The 20,005-nt window shown below is 58.2% G+C and overlaps 2 protein-coding genes across 3 annotated transcripts; one reads left to right on the top strand and one right to left on the bottom strand.

Moving 5' to 3' along the window:
* Nucleotides 1–861: 861 nt before the first annotated feature.
* On the bottom strand, nucleotides 862–5,194 carry TRMT10B (tRNA methyltransferase 10B). The gene is made up of 7 exons (XM_071580550.1): nucleotides 4,671–5,194; nucleotides 4,321–4,560; nucleotides 3,698–3,850; nucleotides 3,262–3,340; nucleotides 2,892–2,959; nucleotides 2,568–2,691; nucleotides 862–1,192 (listed from the first exon to the last, which is right to left on the bottom strand). The coding sequence occupies exons 1-7, from the start codon at nucleotides 4,863–4,865 to the stop codon at nucleotides 1,002–1,004; spliced, it is 1,050 nt and encodes a 349-aa protein (XP_071436651.1). The 5' UTR covers nucleotides 4,866–5,194; the 3' UTR covers nucleotides 862–1,001.
* Nucleotides 5,195–6,340: 1,146 nt separating this feature from the next.
* Nucleotides 6,341–19,305, top strand: DCAF10 (DDB1 and CUL4 associated factor 10). 2 transcript variants are annotated; one of them, XM_071580504.1, is made up of 7 exons: nucleotides 6,341–6,675; nucleotides 7,559–7,672; nucleotides 9,071–9,268; nucleotides 11,820–12,022; nucleotides 12,130–12,237; nucleotides 13,137–13,282; nucleotides 15,455–19,305. In XM_071580504.1, exons 1-7 carry the CDS (start codon nucleotides 6,380–6,382, stop codon nucleotides 15,797–15,799), a joined length of 1,410 nt encoding a protein of 469 aa, XP_071436605.1. In that variant the 5' UTR covers nucleotides 6,341–6,379; the 3' UTR covers nucleotides 15,800–19,305. The 2 variants fall into 2 exon arrangements, with proteins under 2 accessions (XP_071436605.1, XP_071436604.1); XM_071580503.1 differs by having other exon boundaries at nucleotides 15,431–19,305.
* The last annotated feature ends 700 nt before the right edge of the window (nucleotides 19,306–20,005 follow it).

The following is a 20,005-nucleotide window of genomic DNA, read 5'->3' as shown; positions in this document are numbered from 1 at the left end:
CACCCTGTGAGCTGTGAAGGTGATCTGGCTTTGCATCCCCTGAGAGGCAGCACTGCAGTGCCCTTGGACTCAGAGGGTCACCTCCACCTGCAGCTGCTGAGAGCACCCAGGGCACAGCCAACACTGACACAGAACACCCTGAGCCCCATCATGAGTTAACCAGGGGTTAACCCCTGACAGGTTAAAACACAACAGGCCCCCCAACAGCTGTTGCTGCAGCCCCTCTGACAGCCCCACCTGGGCACAAGCCCCAGGTGTGTGAGAGGCTCTTGCTGTGAAAGAGAAATGAAAACTCATAACCAAACTTACCTCAGAAAACCTTCAGGTCCCGCTGCCAGTGGCCATGAGGCTCTGGGGCTCTTTTGGCAGCCATGGCTGAGGTAATGAATCAACACAGCTGCACCAAATGTGCTTTCTGCTGTGGCTGTGAGACATGCCACTGCTCTGTGCAGGTGTAGCCAAACCCAGGTACCTCCCAGCAGCACACACCTGTGCATGTCAGATATGATGAGGTACCACACACCAATAACTGTAAAGGACACAATGGGGATCTAAACATTTTCTTTTAGATTAGATGCATAGGACTAGCTACAGGCTTCAGCAACTCACCAAGTCTTCAACTGGGTTTAAGTTGTTGGGACATGGTGCCCCTGCTCCCATCCCACATTCTCCTGTGTGAACAGCATTGTCCTGTCCCACAGGAAGTGATTTTCCTTGCCCAAAAGCTTTGCATCTCAGCTTCACCTTAGTCACTGTTTAACCAAAATGAAGGAAACACCTCAAAGCTCTCCTCCCTGTCCCAGAACAAGTGTAGGTGCAGCAGTCAAAACAAACAGCTGCAAAGAAGCAGAACTGAATTCCTGTCAGTTTTTACTCAATCCCAGGCTCCATCAGCTCTTGTTCCCTGCTCAGGGCAGAGATTGTCCAGTGTAGCACTGCTGAGGTAGAAGGTGTTGCTCTGACCAAGTCCTCACTCTGACTGTGCTCCCTCCTGCGCACAGTCACACCGGTGCCTCCTGCTTCTGCAGCTCCTCACCACAAAATAAAGAGTTTCCTTGGGCAGTGGTGTGCTGGGGTGTTTCCCTCTGTTCTGCTGGCTCTGGGAGCATGTAGCCCTTTCCAGCAGAGACTCCAGCCCTCAGGGCTACTGGCCAGCTCCGCGTCTCGTAGTAGGTGCACAGGATGTCGAAGACTGTCAGAAGCAGAGGGGTGTTGAGTCACACACGTGCTGTGACACCTGTGCCAGCAGTTCTAACACCCACCCAACACCAGGGAGGGGTGACAGTTGGCCCAGACTCGCCCATGTAACTAACACCTGAAGAGCCCAGGCTATAGACAGCCCACCTGGGGGCAGGCAGGGATGAAGGAGGGGACTTTAGGGAACTCTTGGCAAAGTGGAGTCTGTGTAACTGGAGCAAGATGCCCTTGGTCACTGGTTGACTGTGCCACCTGCCCGTGTGGCTGATGGTACCCCTGTAGTAGGCCACACTTGCTGTGCTCCACCATCACTCCTGGGTGCTGAGACCCCACCTCAGGGCTACCCTGAGCACACAGAGCCCCCAGCCACCTCAGAGAACTTTCTAGAGCTGGCCCAGGACATGAACTCCTCTGCAACCACCTTGCAACTTCACCTTGCAACCCTCTGCCATAACCAGGTGTGCCAGTCCAAGGTGGTACAGGACACCAACACCCCTCCCTGGCGTGGTGAGCCTGGGCTGAGCCTGGCACAGGTCCCTGAGCTCCCACCTCCACATGGCCTGTACCAAGAGCACCTTCCACCACACTGCCCCCGACTCATGCACAGCTCCCTGGGGAGCAGAGGAGCCTCAGCACAGGGACCAGCAGGGAACACACCCCATGTTTGGATCACACCACAGTCCAGCGTGTCCCCCCAGCCTTGGCACAGCCCCAGGGCAGCCCCAGCACAGCCCCTCAAACACCCCATATTTCTATCCCACTACCTTCCAGCGTGTCCCCCCAGCTCAGCACAGCCCCAGCATAGCCCCAGAGCAGCCCCTCACACACCAGTTTGTATCACACCACACCTCAGTGTGTCCCCCCAGCCCCAGTGCAGCCCCAGCACAGCCCCTCACACACACCAGCGTTTGGATCACACCACACTCCAGCCATGTCCTCCCAGCCCTGGCACAGCCCCAGCACAGCCCCAGTGCAGCCCCTCACACACCCGTGTTTGTATCACACCACACTCCAGAGTGTCCCTTCAGCCCAGCACAGCCCCAGCCCAGTCCCAGTGTTTGGATCACACCAACCTCTGGTGTGTCTCCAGCCCCGGCAGAGCCCCAGCACAGACCCTCACACATCAGTTTGGATCACACCACCCTCCAGTGTGTCCCCCCAGACCCAGCACAGCCCCAGTGTTTGGATCACACCACCCTCCAGTGTGTCCCCCCAGACCCAGCACAGCCCCAGTGTTTGGATCACACCACCCTCCGGTGTGTCTCCAGCCTTGGCAGAGCCCCAGCACAGCCCCTCACACATCAGTTTGGATCACACCACCCTCCAATGTGTCCCCCCAGCCCCAGTGCAGCCCCAGGGCAGCCCCTCACCCTGATTGATGGCCAGAGTCTCTGAGTGGTAGTTCCTGGTGTTGGGGGCTCTCACCATGTACTCACGGATGGGGAGCCGGGCTGTCTGCAGGGACTGCTCCCGTGCCCTGCGCAGGGTCAGCTCCTGCAGGGACACACGGACACACAAGCATGAGCAGCCACAGAGCCACAACCAGCCCTGGGCCATGAGGCTCCTGCACTGCTGCACCCTTTCCCAGCCTGCTGCTGGGGCTGGGCAGGCTTGGAGGGAGAAGGGGTGGTGGTGGCAGCAGCACCCCTGGGATGGCTCTGCTCTCATGGGGGAGTGGGGCAGGCAGCACCCACCTTGTGAATGCTCTCGTCCACCAGCCCTCCCAGCACGTACACCTTGTCTGGATCGATGTCTTCAAGGACTAGAACAGGACTCTGGTTCAGCACCACACCTGGGTGAGTCCTGCAGGACCCACTCTCCCAGCAGACCCCACTCCCAGGGACAGTGGTGGGCAGACCCCTCCCCAAGGGGCTCAGGCCTGAGGACAGGTGAGTCCCACTGGAGCAGATTTAGCACCAGATCTGCACATACAGCACATCTCATGCAATGTGGGGGGACAGTGAATGTGAGGAACCCACTTGACCAAAGCACAAAACTGCTTCCAAAAGCAATTCCTAAAAAGTCCACCTTTAGCCCTTTGCCCAAAGCATGTGAAATATTCACCATTCTCAGAGTCAGGAGTGAGATAAACAATGGTGTCCAAAGGAAATAGGTCCAGGTAACTCTCTGGAGTTCTGTCCATCTGAAAAACACACAGCAGGCAGAGAAGCAGCCCATTACACCAAGGTCCATCTGCCAGAACAAAACCCCCTCCCAGACACAGAGATATCCTGGGACTGACTGCTTTGGAAGTATAAACACCTACAGAAAAAGTGGCTTTGGGTTTTCCTTTTTCACTTGGAAAATGTTTCTGTATGGACACTGAACAACATATATCTCAACTCCATTAAATTCTCTCCCCATCAGAAGTCCTTGGTGTGGTTTGAGGAAGGGAGAGCAGCAAAAACTGTCTCCTTTTAAATGCGATTCAAGTTCTGGAGGGATCGGGGCCCGTCCCGGGTGTTCTCCCGCAGTGCAGGGCTCCCTCCCTCCCTCTCACCAGGTAGCGCTCAAAGCCGTCGTTCATGCGGTGACACTGTTCGTAGATCGGCGTCCCGGCGGCGAACTCGGTCAGGCACAGCCAGAACGGGCGGGCGGCGCGGCGGTTCGTGCCGTACAGGCGGCGGATCTGCGAGGCCAGGCGGCCACTCTCCTGCGGGGATTGGTGGTGGCACCGGGGGAACCGGGGCTGTCCGGCTCCCGGTGCCTTCCCGGGGCAGGGCAGGTGGCACCGGGGACCGGGGCTGTCCCTCCCCGGGGCAGGGCAGGTGGCACCGGGGACCGGGGCTGTCCCTCCCCGGGGCAGGGCAGGTGGCACCGGGGACCGGGGCTGTCCCTCCCCGGGGCAGGGCAGGTGGCACCGGGGACCGGGGCTGTCCCTCCCAGGGCAGGGCAGGTGGCACCGGGGACCGGGCCTGTCCCTCCCGGTGCCTTCCAGGGGCGAGAGACCGGTGCCGTCCAGCCCCCGGTACCTGCCCAGGGCACGGCGGTGGCACCAAGCGGGACCGGGTCTGTCCCGCCCCCGGTGCCCCCCCTGTGCCGTCCAGCCCCCGCTGCCCTCCCGATGCAGGCTGCGCACTGTACCGCACCGCAGCGCCCCCGGAACCCCCCGGGCCCCCGTACCTTCTCGGTCATGCCGCCGGCCACGCCGAGGTCCACGCAGAGCCGCGGCCCCGCCGTCCGCGCCCGCAGCAACCGCTCCCGCGCCAGGCCGACCGGGACGGTGCCTCCGGGGCCGGGGCCGGGGCCGGGGCCGGGTCCCGCAGCAGTCCGTGCCCTGCGGCGCTGCCGCTCCCGTCGCCGCTGCCCGTGCCGGGCGGACACGACGCGCTGCCAGCGCCGGAGCTTCCGCAGCGCGTTCCTCTGCGGGGGTACCGGACCGGGGATCAGCGGGGCTGCGAGGGGATGGCCGGGCACGGGCGGGGCCCGGGACCCCCCGCCGGTCCCACAGATCACGGCCCCCCCGAACCCACCGATCGCGGCCCCTCCGCGCCGCCCGCCCGCCCCGCGCCGGGGCCCGGGGCCGAGGGCTCGATCCGCAGCAGGCGCAGCGCCTCGGCCGCCACCGCATCCATCTCCGCATCCATGTCCGATTCCATCCCCAGCTCTTTCCCCGCCAGTTCCACGACTGCCGCCGGCTCCTTCCCCTCCCCGTCACCCGCCGCCATCGCGGAGGGCCGGGCCGGGCCGGGGCGGGGGTGGGCGCGGGGCGGGCCCGTCCGACCCCCCGAGGGCGGAGCGGCGGCCGCGAGGCGGGGGCGGGTGTGCCCGGTGCTCCTCCCGGTGTCCCCGCTGCTCCCCGGGTGTCCCCGTCTCGCCGGGCCCCGCGCGGGGGCAGCGGGTTCGGTGTCGGTCCGTGCCGGGGTCCCGGCGCTCAGGCAGCCCAGCTGTTCTTGCGCGGCCCCCGCTGCCCACCGGGCTTTGTCGCCGTTGTGGACCGGGACCGGGGCAGGGCCGGCCGCCCCCGCACAGCCCCCAGCACCGAACTGAGGGTCCCGCCGCGGCCACCGCCCCCTGCCCCAGCACGAAACCCCTCCCCGGCGGCCCCGGGCGCTCCGCACCCCCTGCCCGGCCCCGGGACCCCCGCACGGCCCCGCCGCTCACGGAGCAGGAGCCACCGGGGGGTGCCCCGGGGCCGCCAAGGGTCACACCCCGAGCCGCTGAACCGCCGGCCCCACTGCAGGGGGGACACGGTCAGGACAGAGACAACTCGTGGCTGGACACGGTGTAACGGGACAGAACAGGAGGAACAGTTACAGCGGAAACAAAATGCACGAAACACGCCACGAGGTGGTTGCTCAGCACAAGCCGCCCGATGCCTGGGCTGGTCCCGACAGCGACACCGACAGGGACACCCCGATATGTGATCCCCCCAACCCCCGTTCCAGGCACGCGGCGTCGCTGTCGGGGTGTGAATGGGGGAAGGCGACGGCGGGGACACAAAAACAAGCGCTGACCCTGCCTGGATCGGTGCCCCCGGTGCCCCCGGCGGGGTCGGGCACCATGAGTGGCAGCGCCGCAGCGACAGCCCCAGCCCGTGTGCGAGCGGTCTCGGAGCGCCTTCCCCTCCTCCGAACAACAGACTGAGCCCTGCAGGACAATGCTCAGGGCACGCCCGCGAGCGGTGACCGCACCCGGGGCGGCCACAGGGCGGGGACGGAGACCCTCGGGCTCAGGAGCGTCGGCCCGGGGGCTCCCGGTCAGGGAGATCCTCGTCAGGGAGATCCTGGTCAGGGAGACCCCGGTCAGGGGGTCCCGGTCGGGGCGTCCCGGTCAGGGGGTCCCGGTCGGGGAGATCCTGGTCAGGGAGGCCCCGGTCAGGGGGTCCCGGTCGGAGCGCCCCGGTCAGGGGAGTCCCGGCCAGGAACTCGTGGGTCAGGAGGGTCTCGGTCAGAGGGTCTCAGTCAGGGGGTGCCGGTCAGTAAATTCCGGGTCAGGGGTCCGGACCCGCCGGTGCCGCCCCGGGCCCACAGTCACGTGAGGCCGCGGTCACGTGACAGCAGAAGCGGGGCGGGCCCGCGCTACCGGCAGGGGGCGGAGCCGCGCAGGCGCAGTATTGGTATCGTAAGGCAGGGGCGGGGCCGCGCAGGCGCAGTGTTGGTGTCCCACCACAGGGGCGGGGCCGCGCAGGCGCAATGTCGCCCCCCGGCGGCAGGGGCGGTCGGGCCGCGCCGCCGCCGCCATGAGCGAGACGCCGGGGCCGGGGCCGGGGCCCGGAGGGGCAGCGGGGCTGGACGCGGACCCGGACCCGGCACCGGGGCCCGCGGGGGACCCCGAGCCGCCCCGCCACGGCGCCGCCGCGGGGCTGTTCGCGTGGCTGCGTGGGCGCTGCCTCGGCCGCGGCGCTGCCGTGGACCCGGCGCGGGACACGTTCGGCGCCATGACCGGGCTGTACGGCGCCATCCAGCCCGCCGACTCCGTGTCCCTCAGCACCCGCACCCACGGCGCGGTGTTCAACCTCGAGTACTCGCCCGACGGGTATGTGTGCGCGGGATCCCCACCCAGCTGTGCCCGGGGCTCTCCCCACCCAGCTGTGCCCGGGGCTCTCCCCACCCAGCTGTGCCCGGGGCTCTCCCCACCCAGCTGTGCCCGGGGCTGTCCCCATCCAGCTGTGCCCGGGGCTCTCCCCACCCAGCTGTGCCCGGGGCTGTCCCCATCCAGCTGTGCCCGGGGCTCTCCCCACCCAGCTGTGCCCGGGGCTCTCCCCATCCAGCTGTGCCCGGGGCTGTCCCGATCCAGCTGTGCCCGGGGCTGTCCCGATCCAGCTGTGCCCGGGGCTCTCCCCATCCAGCTGTGCCCGGGGCTGTCCCGATCCAGCTGTGCCCGGGGCTGTCCCCATCCAGCTGTGCCCGGGGCTGTCCCCACCCAGCTGTGCCCGGGGCTCCCGAGGCACAGGGTCTGCACAGGTGACATCACTGACCAGGCACAGTCCCCGTGGGAGGCACTCTGTGCTCTCTGCCGTGTCCATCACAGACCCCCAGGGTGTGATTGAACAGCAGGGGCAGTTCCTGCTGATCCTGCCCTGCTCCTTCTGCCCCGAGGGCAGCACAGACCCCTCCTGTCCAGGCTGGGGTGGCCCCAGCCTCGGTCCCTGCCGAGCTGTGCCTGCTCAGGCCGCTGCCAGGGCTGTCCTTTACCAGGGTCTAGTGAAAAAAACCAGCAGGTTTGCAGAAGGACAAATAAGTGTACCCAATTAGCCCTTAATTGATGTCATTCCTGCGTCAGAACTCCCAGAATGTGTGTCAGAGCCCTGTGCCAGGGCACCGTGCAGCACACCTGGCACCTGGCGGGGCACACCTGGCAGGGCACACCTGGCACAGCCCAGCCCAGCACACCCCAAGGCTGTGCCCTGCTCCTGCAGGTCGGTGCTGACCGTTGCCTGCGAACAGACTGAGGTGCTGCTCTTCGACCCAATCTCTTCTAAGCACATCAAGACTCTCTCTGAAGCTCATGAGGACTGTGTAAACAACATCAGGTAGGTCAGGTCTGTCACTCCTTATGGTTTAAATCACCTGCCTGTTCCACAGGGCTGAGCAGGAAATGGCAAGGGCAGGAGCCCAACTCTTCCAGCACTTTTCTCATGCAGTGTTTCCCCTTTAAGTTAACATTTCTTTAGATGTTCTGGGCCTGAGAACAGATGCTGAGGTGTGAATTTAAGGTGTCTTCTAACAATCTTGCAGCCAGTCTTCAATTTTTAAAGCAAAAAAGCCTGAAAACCCCAAAACAACAACCAACCACAGAACACCAAAAAAGTCCAACCAAGAACTAAACCCAAACGAAAAAAATCAACCAAACTGCAGAACTTCTGAGTGTTTCCCCTCAGAAGAGGCAAATATGATGTGGGGTGGCATGTTCATCAGGTAAATCAGTGTTTTCCACCAGTTGGCTGTCCTTTTTGGAACAAAGACTGAAGTTTTACACCAGCTGGGTGAGTAAAACGTGGGCCTGCCTGACACAGAAACTGAACTCTGCACTCAGTGACTGCAGCAGTGCCTGGAGCCTTGCTCTGGTGGATGGGCTGGACCCCAGCCACGGTAGCACTACAGGAGCTCCTTCTCTGGGAGTTGGGGATTTTTCCCATTGTAGTTGGTTATTGTTCATTTTCCAGGGTTGCTCTTTGTGTGGTGCAGCTGTAAAGGATGCTTAGATGGTGTTTTTGAGTGGGTGCCTTGTCCCTTTTGTCTCAGGTAGCGCTTTTTCTCATGGAGTGCTTTCCTTGGGCATGTATTCCAAACACAAACCAGTGTGCTTTGTCCTTCCAGAAGTAAAGGCAGGCCTGAGTTCCTGTGGGAGCTCCATCCGCACCGCAAGCTTGTGATTTTACCTGTTCATGTTCTCAGTGAACCAGAGGATTTGTGTGTGTTCTCAGAGGGGATCGTGTCTTCACTTGCTGTTTTTGGAAGGCCTTCCACTTGCTTCAGTAACCTCTAGGCTCAACCTGTTCAGTTAATTTCCCGCCTGTGCTAATTGAAGCCCCTCCATTCCCCTCTGAGCTCAGTGTTGTCTGGAGAGGGAACGGGCGGAGTTTCTGCAGGGATTCTGTTTGAGCACGTGGTCCACTGGTGGTCTGGCTTTTGTGTGATTTGTACACAGTTCATTAGCACGGAAAACACCTAAAAAATCCCCCAAACTAAACCCAACTGCTGCTGTGTCTCTGTGTGTGCACTTGTTTGTCACTGTGGAGCTGCTGCTGGGTCACATCCCGACGGTTCTGCTTTTGTTGGAAATTTTATCAGTGCGTGTTCTGTTGTGTGTTGTGGGAGTTTCTCGTGTGTACCCACTGTGTTTGTCTCTGTGTTGGCTTTCACTGCTGCTGGAGAGCTTCTGCCTGTGGGGGGCCCTGAGCAGCCACAGCGTTCCCTGCCTGTTCCAGGTTTCTGGATAACCGACTGTTCGCGACGTGCTCCGATGACACGACGATTGCACTGTGGGACCTGAGGAAGCTGAACACCAAAGTCTGCACTCTGCACGGCCACACCAGCTGGGTCAAGAACATCGAGTACGACACCAACACGAGACTGCTGGTGACGTCGGGCTTCGACGGGAACGTGATCATCTGGGACACCAACAGGTACGTGGCAGCTCTGGGGGACACCGGGGCAGGGCAGGGCTCTGCAGGACACCAGGGCAGGGCTCTGCAGGACACCAGGACAGGGCTCTGCAGGACACCAGGGCAGGGCTCTGCAGGACACCAGGACAGGGCTCTGCAGGACACCAGGACAGGACTCTGCAGGACACCAGGACAGGGCTCTGCAGGACACCAGGGCAGGGCTCTGCAGGACACCAGGACAGGGCTCTGCAGGACAGGGCAGGACTCTGCAGGACACCGGGGCAGGACAGGGCTCTGCAGGACACCAGGACAGGGCTCTGCAGGACACCGGGACAGGACAGGGCTTTGCAGGACACCGGGACAGGACAGGGCTCTGCAGGACACCAGGGCAGGGCTCTGCAGGACACCAGGGCAGGGCTCTGCAGGACACCAGGACAGGGCTCTGCAGGACACCAGGACAGGGCTCTGCAGGACACCAGGACAGGGCTCTGCAGGACACCAGGGCAGGGCTCTGCAGGACACGAGGACAGGGCTCTGCAGGACAGGGCAGGACTCTGCAGGACACCGGGGCAGGACAGGGCTCTGCAGGACACCAGGACAGGGCTCTGCAGGACACCAGGACAGGACAGGGCTTTGCAGGACACCGGGACAGGACAGGGCTCTGCAGGACACCAGGACAGGACAGGGCTCTGCAGGACACCAGGACAGGACAGGGCTCTGCAGGACACCAGGACACCGGGGCAGGACTCTGCAGGACACCGGGGCAGGGCTCTGCAGGACACCAGGACAGGGCTCTGCAGGACACCGGGACAGGACAGGGCTCTGCAGGACACCAGGACAGGACAGGGCTCTGCAGGACAGCAGGGCAGGGCTCTGCAGGACACCAGGACAGGACAGGGCTCTGCAGGACACCAGGACAGGACAGGACTCTGCAGGACACCGGGGCAGGGCTCTGCAGGACACCAGGACAGGACAGGGCTCTGAAGGACACCAGGACAGGACAGGGCTCTGCAGGACACCGGGGCAGGGCTCTGCAAGACACCAGGACAGGACAGGGCTCTGCAGGACACCAGGACAGGACTCTGCAGGACACCGGGACAGGACAGGGCTCTGCAGGACACCAGGACAGGACAGGGCTCTGCAGGACACCAGGACAGGACAGGGCTCTGCAGGACACCAGGACAGGGCAAGGACAGGGCTCTGCAGGACACCAGGACAGGACAGGGCTCTGCAGGACACCAGGACAGGGCAAGGGCAGGGCTCTGCAGGACACCAGGACAGGGCAAGGGCAGGGCTCTGCAGGACACCAGGACAGGACAGGGCTCTGCAGGACACCAGGGCAGGACACGGCTCTGCAGGACACCAGGACAGGGGTCTGCAGGACACCAGGGCAGGACTCTGCAGACACCAGGGCAGGGCTCTGCAGGACACCAGGGCAGGGCTCTGCAGGACACCAGGGCAGGGCTCTGCAGGACAGCAGGACAGGACTCTGCAAGACACCAGGACAGGGCTCTGCAGGACACCAGGACAGGGCAAGGACAAGGCTCTGCAGGACAACAGGACAGGGCTCTGCAGGACACCAGGACAGGACAGGGCTCTGCAGGACACCAGGACAGGGCTCTGCAGGACACCAGGGCAAGACAGGGCTCTGCAGGACACCAGGACAGGGCTCTGCAGGACTGCAGGACACCAGGGCAGGGCTCTGCAGGACACCAGGGCAGGGCTCTGCAGGACACCAGGGCAGGGCTCTGCAGGACACCAGGGCAAGACAGGGCTCTGCAGGACACCAGGGCAGGGCTCTGCAGGATACCAGGACAAGACAGGGCTCTGCAGGACGGCAGGACAGGGCTCTGCAGGACACCAGGACAGGGCAAGGACAGGGCTTTGCAGGACACCAGAGCAGGACAGGGCTCTGCAAGACACCAGGACAGGGCTCTGCAAGACACCAGGACAGGGCTCTGCAGGACACCAGGACAGGGCAAGGACAGGGCTCTGCAGGACACCAGGACAGGACAGGACTCTGCAGGACACCAGGACAGGGCTCTGCAGGATACCAGGACAGGACAGGGCTCTGCAGGACACCAGGACAGGGCAAGGACAGGGCTCTGCAGGACACCAGGACAGGGCAAGGACAAGGCTCTGCAGGACAGCAGGACAGGGCTGTGCTCTGCAGCACTCCAGGTCAGGGCTCTGCATCTCCCCAGGACAAGGCTCTGCTGTACAAGGTGCAACTCGAGGCAGGCTGGAATGTGTTCTGAAACACTGGGAGTAGTTTTAGCCCTTACCAAGAGCTTGCATCACTTCTCTGTACTAGTCCTTCAGTGACTGGAAAAGGAGCTCTCTTGCTCTGCTGACAAAATGTAGTTCTTGTTCTTGGAGAAGGTTCTGCCCTCATTGTGGTTGTATGAACACGTGACTTCTGCCATTTCAATTAAAAAGTAGGATAAAGACTTGCAGATAAAGTGTTCCAGAAGGAGGTTTTGGGGTGCACAGGGGTGCTGGACACATCTGGGCCCCTGGAACACGGCCAGGCCCTGAGCTGACCTCACGGCCCTGCCTGTCGGCTGTCCAGGTGCACAGAGGATGGATGTCCCCACAAGAAGTTCTTTCACACCCGATTCCTCATGCGGATGAGGCTGACACCAGACTGTTCCAAGATGCTGATCTCCACCTCCTCTGGTTACCTCCTCATTCTGCATGACCTTGACCTAAACAAGTCGTTAGAGGTTGGCAGCTACCCGATCCTGAGAGCCAGGAGGACCACGTCGAGCTCAGGTGGGTGCTGTGGGGCAGTGTGGGGCAGCCCTGTGCTGGGTGTATCCCAGCAGCACCCGGGAGGGCTGGGGCTGCCTGTGGGGGCTCACTGGTGATGCTCTTTGCAGACATAACGTCTGGCCCCGCCGGGCCTCGAGCTGTGGGTTCTCCCTGTCACCAGAACGATTCGGGTCCACTGTCTGAGAAACACCTGTCACGGTCCTCACAGCGAGAAGGTAGGAAAACATCACACAAAGGAAAGATAAATTAAAGCAAATCGTGGACTTTGACTTGTATCAGAAAAGGCCAGACTGTGACAGTGAAAAACTGCAACTTTGTCTCGATGGTTTTAAAAAATGGTGTTGCTGTGACTTGTATTAAACCAATAAAATACCACTGCACACCAAAGCCTGGGGTTCTAATCAGGCTTTTTTCTGAGAAATCTGGGAACAGCAGCAAGACCTTTATTTTATGTCTGTACATTATTGTTGTACATAGAGGTGCTCCCTTTGCTTGTATTTTGTCCATGAACAAAGTTCATGTGAATGATCTTCAAGGGAAAAGACTGCGTACACTGCAACTCAGTGTCAGCTTGGCAAGTGGGTGAATACTTTGTGAATTCCTTGCAATTTGTAAGGTGTAAATACCAAGTGTTAGGTACTCACGGTTGTGAGATGCTGAAACGTAGTGATGAAAGGAGGAGGTTTGCTGAGAGCTATGGAGTGATGTCCCTGGGGTGAGGGGAGGAAGGGAGACACGCTGCAAATGTCAGCTGAGCAAATGTGGGGAGGGATTTTGAGAGTACACCATGCAGGTTTGGGAATCAGTAGCCCTGTAAAAACCCAACTCTTCACCTCTTGCTGTAGTCCTAATGAACAGTGGAGCTGTGGAAGGTGAAGGTAGTTCAGTGCAGGTCTTGGCATGCAAATTTCAGAGAAAGGAGCTGTTTGAAATGAGGACTGACAGCACTGCAGGTGTTGTGTGACTCCCTGAGTTCCCTGTCAGGTGGTGAGGTCTGTCCTTGCAGCAGGTGCAGCTGGGGCAGCTGTGACCCTGTCCCAGTCCCAGCACTCCTGAGAGGGGTGAAGGGCAGTGTATGGACTTCCCTGGGACTCACAGCCAATTCCCATTCTAGGTGGATCACCCAGGAACAGCTTGGAGGTGTTGACACCGGAGATTCCTGGAGAAAGGGATCGTGGAAACTGCATCACGTCGCTGCAGCTGCACCCCAAGGGCTGGGCCACTTTGCTGCGCTGCTCCAGCAACACCGATGACCAGGAGGTACAGCCACCCCCGTGTTCCTCCTGCAAACACCTGGAGGGACGTGTGTCACTCAGCTGTGCTGGCGTGGCCTGGCTGGGGTAATTCTCATGTGAATAGATTGGCTGCTCCACCCAACAAATTCTGCTGTTTTACACCAAGATTATGAAATCTTTTTTACATTATCTTCCTGCCAGAAGACACTTCAAGCCTTTACTTGAAATATGAAATCATAAGACCAGCTACAGCTGAGCTGCAGAGTTTGCTCCCCCAAATTGGCCAACAATAGACAGTAATACTTGACCAATAACAAACAGTTTAGTTGGTTTGATTGCTGATGAAAATTGAGGTTGGTTTGGTTTCTTTAGGCTGGGTTGTTCCTTTGTGTCCGTGTGCTTGTTTCAGGTTTGTTTTTTTAAGGAAGCCAGTCTTTGTACTCGTGACCCCTTACAGAAGGGTAGAGGACTGAGTGGAAGTGAGCTGGTGATAATCAGTAATGCTGGTTCCATAATAACCAAACCACTACAGAATTTTTCTAAAATGCAAACATTTTACTGGGTCTGTTGGTACTGATGATTGCCCAAGTTACAATTTCCCAGAGTCCCAGAGTCTGCCTGACTTTATTTGGTTAATAATCACTGGTATTCTTTTTGTGGATAATTCAGTAGGAGCATTGGGCAGAGCTGGGAACACTTGTCTTGTGGCTGAAATGGAATCAACACAATACAAACTTTGTCATTGACCTGCTCTTGCATTTGTTTGGAGATTCATAATTAAGATCCCTGTCTGTCCCACGAGTAACAAGCTGGCTGTAGAGCTGTTCATAACACTCCTGCAGAAATCAGATTCTCTCTCGTTTCAGCATCTCTTTCTTTTTGGAGTCCAAGGCACAAAATGCCAGTGGTCAGCTCTAAGTTACAGTCAACTGAGTTTGGCTTTACTGTAGATTTAATTTAAATATTTACTAAATTAGAGCAGGTGCCTGGCCACAGCATTAGGCTTTGCTCTTAGCACATTAAAACCAGATTGAAAAGATTATATCTAGAACCCATTTATTTAAAAAAGCAGATTTGATGCTGCACAGCCTTTGGAGGGAGGTGCTGAGCCACTGGTGTGTTCTCAGTGCCCCCGAAAGGCACTCAGTGACAGGATCAGTCCCTGCTGTGCACTCAGTGACAGGATCAGTCCCTGCAGGGCAGTCAGTGATGTCAGTGACAGGATCAGTTCCCTGCTGTGACAGGATCACTCCCTGCTGTGCATTCAGCAGCAGGATTAGTCCCTGCTGTGACAGGATCAGTCCCTGCTGTGACAGGATCAGTCCCTGCTGTGCAGTCAGTGACAGGATCAGTCCCTGCTGTGCACTCAGTGATGTCAGTGACAGGATCAGTCCCTGCTGTGCATTCAGTGACAGGATCAGTCCCTGCTGTGACAGGATCAGTCCCTGCTGTTCAGCAGCAGCAGGATCAGTCCCTACTGTGACAGGATCAGTCCCTGCTGTGCATTCAGTGACAGGATCAGTCCCTGCTGTGACAGGATCAGTCCCTGCTGTGCACTCAGCAGCAGGATCAGTCCCTGCTGTGCATCATCAGCAGGATCAGTCCCTGCTGTGACAGGATCAGTTCCTGCTGTGCATTCAGCAGCAGGATCAGTCCCTGCTGTGCATTCAGCAGCAGGATCAGTCCCTGCTGTGACAGGATCAATCCCTGCTGTGCATCATCAGCAGGATCAGTCCCTGCTGTGACAGGATCAGTTCCTGCTGTGCATTCAGCGACAGGATCAGTTCCTGCTGTGCATTCAGCAGCAGGATCAGTCCCTGCTGTGCATTCAGCAGCAGGATCAGTCCCTGCTGTGACAGGATCAGTCCCTGCTGTGCATTCAGCAGCAGGATCAGTCCCTGCTGTGACAGGATCAGTTCCTGCTGTGCATTCAGCAGCAGGATCAGTCCCTGCTGTGCATTCAGCAGCAGGATCAGTCCCTGCTGTGACAGGATCAGTCCCTGCTGTGCATTCAGCAGCAGGATCAGTCCCTGCTGTGACAGGATCAGTCCCTGCTGTGCCGTCCCACGAGCTCACACGAGCTCTGGATGCCAGTGCAGGTTGGTGGGGGGGAGTGGGCGCGTTCAGTGCTTTACTTCTCCTTCAGTGTCGCTCTCTCTGCCTCTCCCTGTAGTGGACTTGTGTCTATGAATTCCAGGAAGGAGCGCCGGTGCGGGCGGTGTCCCCGCGGTGCTCGCTGCGCCTGACGCACTGCATCGAGGAGGCCAATGTGGGCCGGGGGTACATCAAGGAGCTGTGCTTCAGCCCCGACGGGCGCATGATCTCGTCCCCGCACGGCTTCGGCATCCGCCTGCTGGGCTTCGACGCGCAGTGCCGCGAGCTGGTGGACTGCCTGCCGTGCGAGGCCAGCCCGCTGCGCGAGATCCGCTCGCTCTACTCGCACAGCGACGTGGTGCTCACCACCAAGTTCTCGCCCACGCACTGTCAGATCGCCTCGGGGTGCCTTAGCGGGCGGGTCTCCCTCTACCAGCCCAAGTTCTGAGCTCGGCAGCGGGACCTGGCCTGGCTGGAGCCCGTGCTCCCCGACACCCCTGACTGCGGGTGAGATCGCAGTGACTGAGCTCCGGAACACGGGCCCGCGGGGATTTCCTGCCCAGCACTGTGTGGATCTTCCTCCTGCCCCCACAACCTGCGGCTGCACCCCCGGGCGAGCAGAGCTGCGTTGCTGCTGCAGGTCCCGGCCCTGGGTCCGCCATCCTGCTGTGTCTGTGCCCTCCTGGTACTTGATGGTTCCTTCAGCGCAACTGGAATGGGCTGCTCAGACAGCACAGGGGCCCCAGTGCCTCCTGCCCCAGAGGAGCTGGACTCTGCTCCACCTCTGCCTCCTCCTCCATCGCTGGAGCAACTCGGTGGTGATCAGTAGATAATGAGCTGCTTGTCTACATAACCAAAACACTAAGTTACTGTCACAAAAAAAGGAATTTTTACTTGCATTTCTATGTGAATTTGGTTGTGATTGGCTAGAATAATGAGTCACAGAGTGGGTCAGGCTGGCTGGGACCACTGGAGGTCACCCAGGCCCACCCCGCATGCAGGCAGGAGCCCCTCAGCCCCTCACCCAGCACTGGGCAAGACCCTGCCCCAGAGGTATGGGCAGCTGTGGCTCCTGCACTGCCGGGTTCTGTTGTGGGGAGTATCCCACATCATCCTGCCTCTGAAACACTGTGGCTTTCTGATGATGTTGAGGGTGTTTCCCACCTGGCTGTTTTCCCACACCTTGCCTACACTCTGGCTGTGTGAGGAACTCATTTGGACGTGTCCATGGTATCACCAGATGAGCCTTTCCTCACACGTCCTGTCAGGTTGGGAGGGGATTGAAAGCCACCCTGTTGGCAGGGAGATCTGCCTGTGTCTGAGCAGGCTCATCTGGTGTGAAACAGCGAAGGGTCTGGAGGGGAAGCCTTGTGAGGAGTGGCTGAGGGCACTTGGTTTATTCAGCCTGGAGAAGAGGAGACTGAGGGGAGCCCTCACTGGGGTCATCAACATCCTCCCAAGGGGCAGCAGAGGAGCTCTGCTCTCTGTGATCAGTGACAAGACCCCAGGGAACAGCTGGAGCTGTGCCAGGGCAGGGTTGGGTTGGATCTCAGGAAAAGGCTCTTCCCCCAGAGGGTGGTGGGCACTGACCAGGCTCCCCAGGGCAGTGGGCACAGCCCCAAGGCTGCCAGAGCTCCAGGAGGGTTTGGACAATGGGACAGGGACAGGGTGGGATTGTTGGGGTGTTGTGGGAAGAGTCAGGAATTGGACTAGATGATCCAGATGGGTCCCTTCCAGTCCAGCATAGTCTATGATCACACCCAAAGTATGAATGCTGGGTTTTAGCACTTGCATTAAGAGACCCAACCTTGTAAATGCACAGGAATGTCAGTCTCATCCACATCAGTTTACAACATTCTCGTCACTTACGATTTCCAAGGTCAGGTTTTTTCCAGTATTTCACTGAAGTTTCACTGACCAGTTACACTCTTAGTTCAGAAGGAAACTTTAGAACTTCACCTGAAAGGACTGTCACCTTCTGGTGTTCAGGTTCACTGTCTGTGGCTCAACAGACCACACTTGCTCAAAGCTGACTTTTACAAAGCCTTTTACAAAACACGTTTGGGGATAAAAACAACATTTATGTAGGTGAGAGCTGGAAGCATAGCCTGAGGATCCTCCCATAGCGCTGGATTGTGCAGGTGGCACACCCTGATATTGGTGGAGAAGTCATTGAAACTTAAGGCTCCTCTGCATTATGAGAGAAAAAAAAGTAAATTTCCTGTTTTGGAGATTTCCTTTGGTAATATGAAACTTTCCATGGTAGGTGTTTGGTGACCTGAGAGCAAACATCCCCTGTGCTGGCGCCCAGCCCCAGTGAGCCCAATCCTGCCCCGGTGCAGGGGTCTCTCCTGGGGCCTTGGAGCTACTCAGGGCACTTCTGTGGGCTGTGGCTTAATGCCCTGGGAGGTGACTGTGCAGGAATCCTGGGGACAGGTGTGGGACACCACATTTTTGTGCTAAGGAGCTGCAAGGAGTTTGAAATGGGTCAGCTGTTTGGGGAATAACCAGGTCCTGCCCTGGACCACAGTGGCTTTTCCTTGGGCAGCTGCTCTCCCACCACCAGGTTGCTTTCTCTCCTTACTTAATGTTTTATTACACGTCATGGGAGGGACTACAGGGACATTTGAGGGAGTCTTACAGTTCTCATGGACTTGGAAGTGTTTGTTTTGCAGGTGAAGGAGGACCCACAGAATAAAAGCAGTTCTTGGGTGGGTCTGTCTGTCCGTTTCCAAGGGTGTTTTTGTTTTTTCCTGTCGGAACATCCTCAGACTGGTGGATCCCTCGTAACTGTAATGCTATGCCTGTGAATATGCACTGAGTGTTACTTTTTTAATTCTACCTCATGATACGCTGTGTTTGACACACCGATATTGTGCTGAGATTGGACACTCACCTTTCTGTGTGAAGAACTGTTACCCCAAAGGGACACACGTCCCCACACCTTGATGTCCTGTGGGCTGACAGCTCACCTGGTGCAGGGGTTTGGTCACCTCGATGCTTTTGTAGCGTGTCCAGCAGATGCATAAAACAAGGGAATCTGTACATGTTTGCTGTAGAAATGTTACTTTGTTCTTCTGATGACATTTGTAATAAGTTTGAATTAGAGTAAGTAGGTAGTGTTAGATTTCAGTCATTTGATTGATTACTCCGTTTCAACAACACTTGGAAGTTTTCCATGAAGGTTTTGCCACGTTTTGCCTGTGAAGTTCCCAGCTCAGTGGGTCACAGCTGGCAGGCCTTGTAGTCATGTCCCCCTGGAAGGGTTTCAGTTCTCTCTCAGTAGCATTACTGAAGCAATGAAGTTTTGGGTCAGTGAGCTTTGGGTTATTTCCAGATATGCTTAACCTTGAGAGGTGTATGAAACTGTGAAGAGGTTCCGAGGAGAGGAGGGGCTGTGCTGGCAGCCAGAGGGGTGGCTCACACCAGGGCTGTCTGTAAACTGGTGCTGCACCACTGGGTGAATCTCACAGCGTTTGTCCTGGGGACAGAGCTCTGTCTGACTGTGCAGGGTGTTGTTAAATGCCTGGCTTCCCACTCATGACCCTCCGGGGTGGGCGAATTCCCGGTTCCTGTGGCCGGGCCGTTCAGCAGCTGCAGATCCCCGTGGGGAGGGCACTCCAGGCGGGGTCACAGGAACCAGAGTCGTTTGGAGCTGGTTCTGCGCCTGCTGCCGTCCCGTGGCTGTGGGAGCCGCTCCAGTGTCCAACTGCAGGGGTGTGTGGAGAGGCTGTACTGGGGCTGTGGGCACAGCCAGGAGTGTGCAGGGACAGCGGTCAGAGGGCACAGCCACGAGCCCACTGCAGGCAGCCCCGGAGGAACCACCGCCAGGCCACGGGGATGGGAGGAGAAGCACAGCAATACAGACACACACACACGGTTGTTTGCACTCTTGGAGTCTTGGGGTACAGACAGTTCGATGCCTACTGCCAGAATTAGAATGTAAACATCAGGGCTGGGGGGGCTGGGGGGAGGGTGGTGGGGCTCGGTTCATTTTGGTGGGTCATTTTTTTTTGTGTTGTGTTTTTGATTTGGGTAGCACTGGTGTGGAGAAGGTTCTGATGCCGTAGAACAGGGGTCTGTTGCTTTGGAACACATAAACTTTTAGGAAACAGGAATGCACTTGCCAAATGGAAGCTTTTGGTAAATTTATGGGATTCTATATTGGAGTGAAAGGAAGAAGTCAACGGCCCATCCTGTTTTTGTCCTGCAGGAAACAGAACCTTCTCATTTCCTGATCTTAGTCCAAGGTGCATTTTCTAAAGCACTAAGTATCCTCAATGAAATATAAGGTTTTTAATACAAAAACAAATTGTGCATGTAGAATATTTTGAAATACCTGGGATTTCATAGTAAAAACTGTAGCCTTTTAATACCGTATATGAATTATCAGAACTGCTCTGCAAGGATTGTACTTACAGCTGTACAGCAACTTACTATTTGTGGACAGTTTCTCTTGCTTGCATAATAAACATTTAATAATTCACTGAATTAAAATCTATTTATGAGCTGTGCTCTGTAATGCTCACTGGTTGTTGCCCTTAGTGCTCAGATACTGCAGTTCTTGCGTGTCACAGACCAGTTCGGTGCTTTTCCATCACATTTTTCTGGAAATGACACAGGAAAAGTCCAAACGGGAACCTCACACCAGGGC

The sequence above is a fragment of the Pithys albifrons genome, chromosome Z (genome assembly GCF_047495875.1).
Source record: "Pithys albifrons albifrons isolate INPA30051 chromosome Z, PitAlb_v1, whole genome shotgun sequence".
NCBI classification, from domain to species: Eukaryota; Metazoa; Chordata; class Aves; order Passeriformes; family Thamnophilidae; genus Pithys; species Pithys albifrons.
This window is presented reverse-complemented; position numbering and strand designations above follow the sequence as displayed.